The 15,842-nt window shown below is 34.7% G+C and overlaps 2 protein-coding genes across 4 annotated transcripts; both read right to left on the reverse strand.

Annotated features, from left to right (window-relative positions):
- Positions 1-713: 713 nt before the first annotated feature.
- On the reverse strand, positions 714-9,339 carry LOC113502394 (serine/threonine-protein kinase STK11). Of its 3 annotated transcripts, none has more exons than XM_026883949.1 (6): positions 8,531-9,339; positions 7,662-7,847; positions 6,925-7,061; positions 5,482-5,670; positions 3,782-3,942; positions 714-2,490 (listed from the first exon to the last, which is right to left on the reverse strand). In XM_026883949.1, exons 1-6 carry the CDS (start codon positions 9,077-9,079, stop codon positions 2,369-2,371), a joined length of 1,344 nt encoding a protein of 447 aa, XP_026739750.1. In that variant the 5' UTR covers positions 9,080-9,339; the 3' UTR covers positions 714-2,368. The 3 variants fall into 3 exon arrangements, with proteins under 3 accessions (XP_026739750.1, XP_026739749.1, XP_026739751.1); XM_026883948.1 differs by having other exon boundaries at positions 3,782-3,945; XM_026883950.1 differs by lacking the exon at positions 714-2,490 and adding an exon at positions 2,909-3,102 and having other exon boundaries at positions 3,782-3,945.
- Positions 9,340-10,096: 757 nt separating this feature from the next.
- LOC113502390 (lambda-crystallin homolog) lies at positions 10,097-14,734 on the reverse strand. Its single transcript, XM_026883944.1, has 6 exons — positions 14,627-14,734; positions 13,272-13,459; positions 11,834-12,024; positions 11,137-11,312; positions 10,683-10,847; positions 10,097-10,424 (listed from the first exon to the last, which is right to left on the reverse strand). Exons 1-6 carry the CDS (start codon positions 14,665-14,667, stop codon positions 10,217-10,219), a joined length of 969 nt encoding a protein of 322 aa, XP_026739745.1. The 5' UTR covers positions 14,668-14,734; the 3' UTR covers positions 10,097-10,216.
- Between the last annotated feature and the right edge of the window lie 1,108 nt (positions 14,735-15,842).

The following is a 15,842-nucleotide window of genomic DNA, read 5'->3' on the forward strand; positions in this document are numbered from 1 at the left end:
TCCCATTATAGTAAGACCCGATATAGCGGAAGGCGGCGCGTTGCGGCCCACGCCGGGCACTTCCGCGCATTGTGGCTGCGAACCGGGTCGCCTCTCCCCTACTTACGACACAACTTTACACCATGCAGGTAACGCACTACCCATGAGTACCCAACAAGTTCTCTTCAAGCGGTAATTGCTGTCTAGATGCCTGATTATGTGTCCGTAATAATCTACGTAATCCATGCTAGAATTATAAATGCGTGAGGAACTGCCTGTTGCTCTCCTACAAACAACAACATCACTCAACCTGTTCTGATATTTTTATTTTTTTACATGTTTGGATTAACAGACTGTTTTTCTTTCACAGTAAAAACACTGAACCAATATTTAATATTAAGTCCTTTTTTTAACCCTATAACAATTTTTATGTAGCTTCTTTTCGTAGCGATGACCAAGACACGGACGGAGCCGCGGGCGATGTGTATTATAAATCTAAAATGTAGGTGCCAATTACATTCAAAAATGTTGACTACCGCAGATTAAGCGCGGATTCTCGTCTGAGACCAACTGATTAATTAAAATGGTTCTTATTACATCAAACAACTTGACCTTAATAAAGAAAATGCTAGGAGCAATGATGCCATTCTTCGGAATTGGAGTAAGAAGATGCAGGTCTCACGTAAAAGGCGTTATTTACCCTATATGGAAGTTCAAAAGAAATCAACCATTTCCGGAGTTCATAGTTTAATGGAGAAATTAAAACAATATTCACATTACTTTGACTTTTTATTTACAATATATTAATATCCTCTTATTTTTTTCTGTTTTCTTTTTTACATTATTTTTCAGTTCAGGCACTAAACATTTTTCTTTTTATTTAAGCGTAAACACACAGTTTTAACAGTAATATGAAGACCTCACTTGTAAATAAAAGTGCGATTTAAGTGGATAAAATCGTAAGTAAAATTAAATACTTTTAGCAAAAATACGCCTTTGGCGCAAAGAGATCACCTGCGCAATAATCTCATACAATATGGCTTAAGTAACCGTTTAACCTAAACTACGTACTAAAACAGCATTCCATAGTTTTAACAGTTATTGCACAATTAACATATGTGTACAACAATTTAGCGCAGAAGTAAAGAGTCAAACACATGAACGCTGGACGCAACGCAGCTAATGCATGCCGAGTCACGTCCAGGGATATTACTTAGCAACAACAATCCGACATAAAACTACCGAAAATCAGGTTCTTTAACCTAACAACTAAACACTAATGTAATTTAACATTCATTACATTTAAGTGAGGTCCGTCTGAGGTGTTGAGATGGGAAAGAGATTATTAGAAAATTAGGTACACAGGGCAGTGTGCGCAAGCTGTGTCCTTTCAAATATCCAAACCATGCATTAATTTGTTCACATCCTATAACATTCTCGTTTTAATTTCAAGTGACATTTAACGACATTACACAGACTTTTGTATAATAATCGCTCAATAACTTGTACTTTACATCTAACAACTAACGTAAGTAAACGAGCATACCCTAAACCATTCTGACAAGCTTGTCACGATCGGTAGTCGCAACAAGCCATGCATTTATCCCTCGATCAACAATTTACAGGAAGCGTGAGTTTTGTATCTCTGTATCGACATGAGAATTACTTGTGGTTCCATATTCAAATGCACCACATTGTAAAGTACCAAAAATAAACATTAAATGAATAATGATATATTTGTTTTGGTGTTCTTCTTGATGGCAAGATAACTAAGTATTATAATTTGGTTAAATAGTGATATTTTATATAAAAATATAGTTTATTTTTATTGCCATTTTAAAATTTGAGATCTACATTAATATTATACTAAATACATGTTCACTGTACTATATATAGTGAAATTAAACAGGTACTATTTTACAATCATGATATTTTGTTTTGTCATTGCATCAACTCCTAAATATTGAACAGGTAAGGTATATAACAGTGCACGGTAACAGTAGCTCGATCAGAACTATGTAACTGAATGATATCGCAAAATGTACTAAAAAAATTTGGTCTGTCAAGATATACATTCGGAGACATTTTTCTAACCGACTTACATCCGTCTACATCTATGAAGAGGAGTAAACTGGAAACTACAAGTAACAACCATACTCAAACAAATAAATAGCAACATTAAGTATACCATAGCCAATTTTTGTTCAGGGCAAGTACTAATCACACAACGAACGTAAATTAGGTCTACTTAGCATTTATGAATTTAGCAACAAACGTGGTGTGGGCAGTCCGGGCGGGCTCACGTGAGGCGGCAGGACGGCGGGCGGGCTCACGTGAGGCGGCAGGACGGCGGGCAGGCTCACGTGAGGCGGCAGGACGGCGGGCAGGCTCACGTGAGGCGGCAGGACGGCAGGCGGCCGCACGACGAGTGCCAGCGCCGCTTGCGCCGCGACGACGCCGCGTCCGACAGCTCCGCCGTGGACAGCGTGCGCGACCCGCCGTCACCCAGCTCTGCAACACCACGCACTCTACACGCACTGCACACGCCTCCACGTAACATAATATGTAATACCCATAAATATTTGGAGAATTCTCATCCTTAGCCAAATATTGTTATTACTCTATAAAAATTGCGTTTTTGTAGGGTTCAAAACTACAAGGCTAGAATTTCGCATTTCCTTCGGAATTTCGGAATTCAAAGAAACGAAGCAGAGAATTATTTCGTTTGCTAATATTTTAACTTTTAAAATTCTACGTGTGTGGAAAAGAAGTATTCGATAATCAGATTATGAACCGTTATTTTCTGACGCAGTAGGTATTACAAAAAAAAACCTATAATTAGTAAATAATATTCTAGGTACACACAAACATACAGTATGTATATAGAAATATATATTTTACTGTATAACGAGTTATTTATACGATATATGCATCATAATATATTTTATCAGAGATAGATTAGTTATAATTCGTGAACAGTTAGGCGGGTAGTACATAAATAAACGATTTTGTTGTAAAGCTTTGAAGCATAGATTGGGGAGTCCTTCACTCTCATGCAACGAACCTAACTCAAGGAACAAACGCGAGCGCGCACGTGGCCTGCTATGCGCACTTCATCAGACTCTGAAAATGTTAACTCTATTTACCTTTCGAAGCATATTTACACGCAACCCTTATTTGTATCGGTCCTGAACTTAGTACAAACACAAAGTGAACAATGTTTTGCATAACAAATAAACTTTACCTGAAGACCTGTTTGTATACTGTCATTTGGACACAACATTTTCTTGTCTATGTTCGTCTATAGTTCGAATTACCGTTAAACCTTACCTGTGGCAAATTGCCACACTCATGTCAAAATAGTAATAATATGAATAAGGAAATCTGTACATAAGAATGTCTTACAAATTCTGCCAAGCCTAAAGATTTTGTTGATACATTATTATGTAAATGAATGACCACACATTACTAACTAAGAACAAAGTTGTGCTGCAACACGGCCATAAACATGCAGTGAGATGAAATTAAAATTAGGAATTCTATACCGAGAACTAGTAGGCTATTTTAATTATGCATAGTAATTCCTAAGCATTTACACCGTGTTTAAATGTTTTCGACATTAGACATTATTAGATTTGAGGCTTCTTAATGTTTTGTGCCTAAATCTTGGAATATAAATAGCACAATTAATAGTCAGACAAATGAAACCTTATGCACAATGCTTTTCGAATCAAATTTCATGTTTTCCTTCTAATACTACTATAAAGATCTATATAGAAGAGATAGAGTAGTGAGTGCTAACCATGTCGCAAGTCCCTCTCGGTGAAGTAGTCCTGCGCGGAGGGGTAGTGCCGCTCCACCAGGTAGGGGATGACGGTGGACGTGTGCAGCTCGTCCGAGCGGCGCGAGCGCGGACTCACGAGCCGCTCGCCCGCCTCCAGCGGCGGCCGCGCCTGCACCCACCTGCAGCAAGTGTGAACCATGACCCTAGTTATATAGCCAACACAGTCTTTTACACTACGGTAGTAAGCGGTTAAAGGTAAGAACAGTTATAGGAATATAAGAATCTACTGCGTTAATAAAAAAATAGGCTGAACGCATACAAGGGCTGGATGATAATGGTAAAAAAAACGATCTATCCATCTGTGGGTTGCAGAAGACGGATGATAATGTTCGAGGCACGCATAAAAATACAGTTAAATTAATACAGCGTGTCAAAACATTGATTGTGTGCTTAAAAGTATTAGCTACTTTCTAACGCAACTATGATCGATTGTCAATAAATGGTTAGTGATTGTTTCTATAAATGGCAAGTAAAGGTGATGCATAAATAGAATCATAGGAATACTTGACGCCTGTACATCAAGAACCGATATCAAAAATTTCTGAATCGTCAGTTACATAAACAACTACATTGTTGAGCATATTATTATTATCGTCGATTTCAACATTTACTTCACCTACAGTACCTACACACGTATAGACATAATACTTATAAAGCGTAAACAACGTAATCTCCACAATCTGGAGTACTATACTAGTTCACCTTTAACATAACCTTAAAGGTTTTAAGAGCAACTGGTAACATTAGCACTACAAAAGAAGAAGCGCCAGAGATTACTTGGTTAAAAATAATTGTTATTTGTAAATAAGTAACGGAAACTTGTAGCAACAATTCAAAGTGATGAATAATGCAATTAGTCACAGTATTTTGTAGCACTTTGTATGGCAGAAGATTACATTGTAACACAATAATTTTGCTCTAGGTCAGGTCAGATATGATTCCATTTTCGTTTTGAAATATTCACAATTTTTTATGGGCTGATAAGAGAGATATAGAGATTTGCGCTATTAAACGAAGAATTACAATTTCTAACAATTCAAATCCACTACACTTTTAAGCACGCCAAATAAATTATTTGAGGGACACAGAATGGCTTATTGTGAATGGGTTTGGAAATGGCCGGAGGTACTAGGCAACATGCGAAAAAAGGAAGTATACTCCAGGGATCACCTTAGAGATCTACTAGTCCTCCAACAATTGAAATTTTGTTGAATAGATCGAATACATAATTATCATATTCTAACTAAACGGACAAAGTCATATGAATTGCGTTATTTCGATGTGTCATCAGTTCTTAGTCACGTAAAAGTAATTAAACATTTCTCCATTTCAAAATGAGTCGTAATATAAATACTTATTCGATAAGCATGAATGTTCAATAAGTTAGGTAAGGTTAGTTATAAGCTGACCTCATTACTTTATCATTTTGTGAAATCAAATATCTTCTAACTTTACACTTTATACCTACTATAATGCAAAATTTTGTGTGTGTGTCACGCTTCTATCTATACGCGAAAGCTAAAACTATAAAAAAGTTATATCTACCTTAAACGGAAAAGGGATACCATTACCTTAAATAAAATTAGGATCTAATGACGATAAATTGCAACATCCCCAGTTGTTTGCAAATGTTATTTCAGTCTGTAATATATACATACGAGTGCTTCCTGATCTCGTGGACAGTGGGTCTCAGGTCAGGATCCCGCTTCAGCATGTTGGTGAGCAACTGTCCGAGGGCGGGGCCCAGCGTGGCGGGCGGCGGCGCCGGCTCCCCGCGACCGATCGACTCCAGCAGCCGGTACACGTTATCACCCTCGAACGGGTAGCGGCCCGTCGTCATATTGTATCTGAACAAAAAAAAACGTGTTACTTAGGTCTAAAGGTTTATCCGCAGCTAAGAAGTAGGAATTACCGTCTGCGGCAGACAAAAACAAGTAGATAAGTGGTATGGATACACCCAAGCGGATTTCGCTGTAGTCGTGGGTAGAATACAGCACCATATATATTACATCTCTGTTAGAGAAACTTGATACTAAATGGTACAGCGAAATCCGCGCAGCATTTACCTCTACCCACAGCTGCAACGAATACTGCTTTGCTTGAATAGACAATGAAAATAAAATCCCCAAAATTTTGTTGATGTTATTATTATTAAAATCTATTCGATTTACTGTTAAGCCTTGACCTTGCTAGTTTTTCGGCATTGTTTAATCTACGAGGTAATATTTAAAAATTCTGGTGCGAAAACGTAAATGAGGGTAATTACTGCTGTATTGAGGGTATAGAAACATTAAAAATGGACGTCAATGAGGTCAAGGTCGCGAACATAAGTAAGGTATAACTAGAAAAATATAAACACCGCATAAGCTTGGTAGCTATTCCTGCATTTACAATACCGCAATAAATAACTTGCATGAGATCATCGATACATGACGCCATTTTTGCCAATCACAGAAAGCAGAGTATTAAACAGCGTTTTCGCTACATAATTTTAATCTAAAAAGGTTTCTCTGTATCGGTTTATATTAGCAACAACTTCTTACTTCTGAATGAGAGAAGAATTCATAGTCATAAGTCTTAGTAGCAAAATAAATTGCACATAAATAATAAAACCAAGTAAGTCGTAAAATTCATATAAAAACGGCACACTTAATATGTAAATCAACTGGAAGGAAATAATGTGTGGTATTTAAATGATTTCATTATACATCATTACTTTCAAGCAGGTATCGAGAAGGACAATAACAGCATTAATTACTTATCATATTTACTGTTTTTCCAATTATAAATCAGTATGTTTATAAACAAATAATATTATTATAACCAGCAGACTAAATAAATGGCATAATAAACTCATTTACTATCTTATTTACGTGTCATAAATTGTTTTTACATGGTTTGAAAGAATAGAATAGCTGAAATTCCTGACACAGAATTCTTGATTATATACCAGATATATATGTATAAGAATGATAATATTATTTACATAATAAAGCAGCCTGTATAGTATGAAAACAATAGGTAAATACCCTTTGTATGTCAGACAATGCTATCACAAAGGGTCACTGTTAGTAGGTAATGTTCTACTTTCATTTACTTACAATGTAACACCACTGCTCCATATATCTACTTTGACCCCTGAGAATTGTTCCGCACCATTTGCAATTTCAGGTGGCTGGAATGCTGGGGAACCCTGCCCTGTGTAGCATGTGTCCTCAGGAGAAAACATGTCTAGAGCCTGAAATTAATTAGTCCAATGTTATAGTACACAAGCTTTGAACAAACTAAAATGACTTGGTGTGTGGAATTGCTCCAAATTTAAAATTGTAAATGTAGTTTTTTTCGAACATGGGAAGTTAATAATGGCTTTATGGTGGTGAAAACACATACAGAGGGTGGAGCCTACAATACCTAAATATAAATACTTAATCTTTAACAAGTTTCAGTAGTAGAAGTGAAATAGGTAATTTAGTAACCTAGTAATAATCTGTACTCTCATATAATGATATATTTGATACATTAAAATATTAGTCAGTTTGTCAAACACAGGTGACTCATTAAAATTTCCATTCTATTACATAGTATGTAATACTATCTTATATCTAATTTAGTTAATTGGATTTAAAACACTCAGATGCTAATTGGATGTTAAGTTCTATATGCATCTGTGTGAATAATAATTGCAAGTCAACTGCAATGACATTGTATCTTTAATTTTCTGACAAACTACCCTCTCATAAAAAACTTGTGGGTTACGACTGCTAACAGTACAAAATATGTGAGAGAAGTTGGTTTCTGCATTTTACACTAAACAATTAACAAAAGAAAGATACTTTACCTCAGCCACTCCGAAATCAGTAATTTTAAGTTTTTGGTCTAAAGTCAGCAGTAAGTTTCCTGGTTTAATATCCTTATGGACTACACCTTGACCGTGCAAGTACTCTAAGCCATCTAGAAGCTGGGTGAAATAGTCATGGGCCTGCCGCTGAGGGAATTTCTTTCCAGGGCTTGCTTCCAACATATCCTGATAAATAATAAAATATTACTATATGTATTTATATACATCTCTAATTTTTTAATTGTAAAAGAAATAAAGTGTATGTTCAAAATGGTATTAAAGATATTAGTTGCTACTTTATTAGAGTACATTATTAATAAGACAGTCCACACTTTATTGCTAGTTAAGATTGTTGCAGTCACATCAATAATTGGTTTTTAGGTAAAATATATAGTAAAACTAACTAATTTACTCAACAACATACTATAAATGATGTTTAAAATCACAACAGAATATTGTATTGATTAGAAATCTAATTGTGTAGGTGTAATTTAATAATTTGCTAGTACAGCATGAATTGCATAAGTGTAGGTACTTGAGTGTTCAATTCTCATGTTCACTAAAACTACTATTAATTATCATTATCTAATTACTAAGCCAATCTGTTGGAAACCCAAGTAGATATTGTAATTGGAGTGATAGGAATAATTATACTCAGCAATAATATTATGAATTCAGTTTAAATCAAGAATTCAACAAAAAATTGGTGTAGGTTTTATAAAATACACTTTAGAGGAAAATGTGTATAACAGCTGTTAGCACACAAAATGTTGCAATCATAAGCTAAGAATTTGTGAGGCTATATGCAAATAAGACATAATTCTATTTAATTTTTATAAGCATTAATTAAATAAGTAAAATATACATACCTGAAGCACACCCACACAAAACTCCATAACAAGATACATCTTCTGTTTTTCATCATTATACATAACATCGACTAGTTCTATCACATTTTTGTGTCTAAGTATTCGGAGCAATTGTATTTCTCTCTGTACATTTTGTTCACCATTTGGTATTCTTCTTAATTTTCTCTTTTTCAATATTTTTACAGCTCGTCTACAGAGGGTCTCCGAATCTAGCATCTCCTTAACTTTACCATATGAACCCTCTCCTAACACATCTCCCATTACATACTTTCCTACCATTTTGCATTTTTTCTTCTTGCTTCTGTATATTATATCGGCACTATCGACTCTATGAAAACATAGATTAGTTTGGTCGTCTAAATTAAGATCTAATTCATCTATTTGATCATTGTCTAGCCATGTCACGGAGTGAGGCTCGGGACTACCGTCCAACATAAAGTTCTCATCGCTTTCTTGTGGTGCTATAATAGTTGATACCTCATATTCCTCATTGTCCACGTCTGGAAGACTTTCACTACTGCTGATTTTCCTACACATTCTTGGATCCATTATCTATCAAAACAACACATTTGTAAATCTATGCGTACTGCAAGGCCTTTTGTCATGAGATCATGAAGGCAATATCAAAATAAATTTACTTATTTAAATTACACATATCTCAAAATTTTCACAATTGATGTGGACAAATACCCATATAAAAATTATACTCTTTTTATTTGTGTGTAACAAAATAGGATGGTAAATAAATTTATGAACGATCGCGCAAATGCTCCATTAGACAAGAAGTCTAGAACCACAGATAACACCACTTTTGTTTGTGGAATTTTGTTGAACTTTGCAGTTCACATAATGTTGCCACACCTAAGAAAAAATTTAGTCGATTTTTGAAAAAAAATAGAATAAAAACAATTTATATAAAATGAAAGTAATCCTGTTGTGACGAAGAAAACTGGTATATTTTTAAAAACTTTTGTTGGCTATTGACCACCAGGCTCCAGAGACCAGGAATTGAGCGAAGAACAGTAGAGTTTATAAATACATATTCTTACATATTGAAAAAGTTTATTATAACCATAATATATATTTAAATATTAAAAAATATTTTCTAAAATAATCATATTATCAAATAATCATTGTATCATCTCTTTGATTATTACCTCTGTGGTAAAAGAATTACCGATACCAAATGCTGGCCGGATCACAATTACGTCGCATCGCGCGGTCTATTTAACTTTGGAAATATCGGAAATTTGTCTAATTTAATAAAATAACTTCGTTTGTCATCAGTAGTTTAAAGTACGTTTGTTTCAAACAACAGGAAATTAATTGAAATAATCGAAATGTAGGCACCGAGCGAAATGAAAGGTACGTGGGTTTTATTTGTATGCTAAGTTTGTATATATAATTTATGATATGAGGTTTGAGTTTTGAGTTTATTTTAAAGGTAATTTAAATACCCAAGCTAGGATCACTAGTTGCTTAATGTTAACTATTTTACTTTCTGGTGTTATTTCAAGCTAGGAACAAATCATTTCGAATGAATGTAGGAAGGTAATAAAACAAAAATCTTTATTTAAAAATATATTTGTGCGTAGGTAATAAGTTAGCAATAAAACAGTCATATTTTGTAGGAATAAAATTTATCCGTTGCCTATATTTGAATGGGCACATTTGTATTTAGGTTGGTTAGTACTTATTCTTTTTCTCGTTCATTTCCTTCTTAAGAATTGCAAGACGAGTAAGGCAAGCATCACGCCAGGCCCGTCGCTCCTGCAATTTGTCCAAAGGAACCATATGGTTCAGTTGTTCACAAATGGTTCCAGCACTTGTGCTCGTCGTCATTCGTGGGATGTCGCCCATAGTGTTGCTGACGTTGTAAATAGTTTCGCCATATCTAAAAAAGAAGTGCCAGTAATAATAATCTCTCTTCACCAAAGTTAAAAAAATCTTACACAAAGTTCAAAAAAAAAATTGGAATGGGTATAAAATACCTGCAGCACCGATCAACAGGACCCCCACCAATAACGTTACAAATATAGTCATATACTAATTAGACTTTGGTCTAGAGGTAAGGAAATTATGTACAAATATAATATGTATAACTCTATTTTGAAGTAGTACTACTTCAAAGTGTAAGAAACTAGGAAATTACCGTTCGATATAATTCTTCATCCCTTCTGCGTTCAAGTGCGCAGTTTCCAGCGATCCAAGGAAAGCGTATCTCATTCCGAGGCCTTCGGATATGACCTTATCTATGTCTTCAACATTCACGACTTTGCTGTCCACAAGGCGCCATACTTCGTTCAGGATTGCGTACCTGTAGATCACATACAATGTAAATAATTATTTTCTGAATGGTGTTCGCTCATCTAGGTTTATGAGTTCCCATTATCCATTTCATTAAGCGTATTTTTGTAGTTTATAAGGCATTGCAAATGGTCTAAGTAAACGCTTCTTTATATTCGATAAAGTATACAAAAATCTCAAAGTAAATTGCTTTTAAATTCCAGGCTTTGTATTCAAAGTATATTTGTTTATTGTCATTTTGCTCCTGTTTTGGATGAAAATCAGCCTTCTCAACAATTTACCAATAGGTTTTTACTCACTGAATACGGTTTAGTACGAATCCATCAATCTCACGGCTGAGGGAGACAGGTTCTTGTCCAATTTCCAACATGATCTCCCTTGTCTTCGTAGCGACATCTTTCCTGGTCCAGGGAGCAGGGACTATCTCAACAAGGGGCACGTAGTACGGTGGGTTAACTGGGTGGGATACAATAACCTGAAAACATAAACCTACGATGTTGTATTACAAAATATAATAATCGACATGTGACATTTTTTAAATATTAATAACTATTAATAATTGAATTTCACTTTTGGAACAGTCTTGAAATTTAGGTATTGTATTAGCTGGAGCGTCTTCTTTAACCCAGTTTTTGACAAGTCTTTCAACCGTATGACTGAATATTACTGAATAAGCAAGCATTTATCGATCTCCTCCACCTAATTTCAATGAGTAAACTCAATTTCCCTTAGTGAAGCTAGTTGTAGAAATTGATTAGCCAGAATAGGGTTCGAACCCGGGTCGTCGCACTTGCGATAGCGACTTTGAGACTAGAAAATAAATATTTTAAAATGTAATAATAAATAAATAAAACTAACAAGGAAAAACTGTACCCATAAATGTCTGATATTCCTTAATTTTAGACGTGTCGATCAGTATTTTCACTTAAAATTTAATATTTTCCTGCATATGTTGAAGTCGCAAAAAATTATAATATATTTTATCCAATCAATTACCTGTGCCTTATGTTTCATATGTTCAGAGAACAGTGAGGGAAGAGTGGTGCTGGTGGAACTCGACAAAATAGTGACGTCATCAACTACTTTATCCAAGTCGGAGTAAACCTTCTTTTTCAACTCAAGGCTTTCAGGTACACATTCTTGTACGAATACAGCGCCTTTAACGGCTGTTGCCAAATCTGTAGTTCCTGTAAATTAAGTTTAACAATAAAATTTAGCTACTTTAAGTAGAGACCTTACGGTGCATAGTCTATTGCGATTTCTTTTTACCTTAAAAAAACGACTCCCGCAGTAAGGAATTTAATCCTTGTGTCGCGGGGGGTTTACAAACATACAATTCACATGCACAAAGACACCCAGACTCAGAACAAGCATTTGTGGATCACACAAATGCTTGTCCTACGCGGGGATCGAACCCGCGACACGTCGCGCGCAATGGGTTTGGTAAATTGATTTAGAATTGAGAAAATTGGTTAACTACAATTTGTTTTAACAGATGTGTTCGTTTTATATGTAGTTAGTTAGTACTCTAGAAAAATATAGCAGTATGCTTGTTCTATTAACATTTTCTATGAATATTATTGTAGTTCTGGATTGGATGTTATCTATAAACAATCGCGTCCTTATTTCCTTATCAAACACTTGAACTCTGCATAGGTTGGTACATAAAGTAGGAAATCGTAATAGTACAGTAGTTATAGGAAGTTTAATTACGCATTATTTATGAATAGTACGTAATTACACTGCATATCATATAATGATTTTATTGATGAAAGTGGAATAAACCGATCGCATAGAACTGAGTTTATCAAAATCACACGACTCTTCTGCGCTAAACGCGTTGTATCTACCTAAATACCTATTATTTCACAATGCTTATCACTTAATTAAAGTAAACTAGGTACATTAAATAGAAAGGTTCTATCAGAATATCAAAACAAGTCTACTATCACATAAACAGTTTAGTTCAAACACGTGATAGGACTGCTTAGGTACCATTGTGACATAATAATATCGTTGTTGTGTAAGTTAATTATGTAATTCGAATAACAAGAGATTGCACGTGTGAAAAAGCAGTAGATTTTTATCTAGAACTAGTTGTCCTAGCGAACTTCGTACCGCCTAACAGGCGATGATAACAATGCAGACAAAAATACTTTTTTTGCAACTTTTAGATTATGTATCACCTTTTAAACCACCCAATATTGGCCCTAGAGCAATTTTAATAGTTTCGTCCAAATACTTATTTTTACTCCGGTGGGCTTACATTCTACATAGACCAAATGCACAAACGGCGAGGTATATAAAAACCTAAACGTCAATGGTTGATTTCTTATAGCATTTAGGGTCCTCAATGTTGGACGATCACGAGCACGTGGCACTTTTAATAAGACGACTAAGGTGTGGCAGATTGACTTTGAAAAGTGTAGCTTACCCTTGATGCACTTGTACTGTTGGTCAGCATTCAGTTTGCCGCGCAGCAAACCGTCTCTTTCCAGAGTCTTGAGCTGAACTTTGATGTCGTCAAGAGCATCACTGACTTGCTTCGGGACAATGTCGAATACTGTCACTTGGTATCCAACGGACGCGAAGAGCATAGCCCACGAACGACCAATAAGGCCACTGGAATAATCATATTAAGAAATATTAAATTCATCATATTAAAAAAAATATGATCTGCTTATAACATATTTGTAGATACCTACGTAGTCATAATTCAACCATGGAATGGAAGGATATTGTGGCAGAAGTTAAATATTACTTTATAATATTATTAATCTTTTTTTAATTATCATCATTTATTTTCCATAAATGTTGTACCGAAGAGGTCTTAGAATAATGTCTCACACTAAGGAGTTAATGTAACATGCAAGTATTTATACTTTTAAGTAAGGTGACAGAGACCATCATCGGTAGATTCGGTAGGGATTCTCCAAAAGCATCAGATTATATCTTGTAAGTGTTTACAATTCTGGCTTCTGTGCCCAACAATAAATTCCCTATAATAAATTTCCAGTAGAGTGCCTATTTTCTAAACAAATATTTTATATTATATATATATGCTTATATTGATTCGTATTAACGCTAAGTACAATCATTCATAAGTCTTGTATGTGATGTGGGTCAGCTGTGTAAATTACCATACAAGGCTTAACATGATTGAGCTCTTGTATTTTATAATTTAAAGAGTTACGAGTCGAGTCTAGTTTTGTTTCTGATTTGATAAAGTAACATCCCTTACACCTAAATGTTAAACCAATCTGATTATACAATATATATAAACCCTTAAAGTGACGATCTGAGTGAGTAGCAAGCATAATACTAAAACTTATTGCGACTTTAGGTAAGACACTAATATGTATTCACTGTTTTGTCTCGTACATTATTTGCATAATATCTATTATTATGCAACATAATCACAGTTACTGTGAATATTAAAGATCCCGTCTGCGCCATGAAAATCAGACCAGCCTTTCTGGATAATTTGATATTTCCTAGGTAAATAATGACTATCTACCCCTCTCTATTAGAATACAATAAATATAATAGTGGACATAAAACATTATTGCCATTGACATTCATATAACACTTACAAATTGAGACAAACAAATACAACAATACCACTTAAATTTATTCATGCAAAATAAGTATATCACGTAAAAGGACTATTTTCATTTTGTTTCAGTACTGATAATTATGATATTTAAATACTATTTTGAACGGGCTATGCTTTGTGGTAAGGTACATTTTAAGCACTAGTACAAAATAACATAATAGATGCATTCTTACCTGCCGACAATGCCGACTTTTTCTGTTTTTACGGAGGCCATGGCGCTGTGAGTTCCTTGCAACACGATACGCGACTGGTGAATGACACAGACACGCGACGTTCAATGCTTTAAACAAAACTAAACTAGTTATCTATCGGTATTACAAGGTTAAACAGTTATTAAGCACGTCACTATAAACATACCGAGAAAAATAAATAAATAGCCGTTATATAATGAGTGAACTAAGTAATCATATAAAAACACCACGAGAGAGCACGGAATAGTACCGATTTGTTTTGAATGTTTATGAAATGTTTATCACATACCTAACGGGATTCTTATTCAATAAATTTTGTAAAACAAGCGTTTTTGAAATGAAATATGATCACAATGTTCAAACAACGAACCGTACTTGAGTGTTTACTAAAATTTAGCTTTCAGGAAATTAACAATCACTAAGATTTTTTTTAAATAATTGATGCAAGAACTTTAATCAGGTAGTGTCATATAGGATAGAATAAATAAAAGACCTTTGAACTAGGTTTCCTTCCTGTAACTCTGTAAATAACTAGCTACCTGTGGGACTACTCCAATGTATTTAAGTAATAATGTTTGGTTGTATTAATTGTGGATGTGAGACGCCGTGTAGGGCGCCGTCACGTTTCCGCAACTGCAATAATATTATTTTTAGTTTTTTTTTTGGTTCCAAAGATACCAAGATAATATTAACTTTAGTATAACCGCTTCGAATTTTTAAAATCATGTCAATAAATAAATTCGCTGTAGCAGGTAAGGAAATCACGTTAAGGTCAATAACCTTACCTTCGTACGAAAATTATAAACGTTAAATGTAGGTACGCATTGTTCACAAACTGAACCAGGAATCTGTTAAATCCGAAGCCAATGTTTACAATTTCGCAGAAGATTTACCTTCTGTTGTAGAATTAATATAAAATCAAATACTCAGTAGGTACTCAAGGATCATAACATGGTTACACACCAACCTCGCTCCTCAACACCTTCACATAATAAAAAATAACGCCATCTTTTGTCTATTCATGTGTAGTTAGTAGTAAATAATATACTCGTGAATGTCAAACAAGGACTTCGCCCCAAACCACGTGACTTTTATACCACCCAAACAACGCACAAACCTGCGGGTAATCAAATAATCAATCTGATACCTGGTCCACTCGAAATAGTTTTTTTGAGCTAGTTATTACACTTAATCAGAA

This window comes from Trichoplusia ni, chromosome 17 (genome assembly GCF_003590095.1).
Source record: "Trichoplusia ni isolate ovarian cell line Hi5 chromosome 17, tn1, whole genome shotgun sequence".
Lineage (NCBI taxonomy): Eukaryota > Metazoa > Arthropoda > Insecta > Lepidoptera > Noctuidae > Trichoplusia > Trichoplusia ni.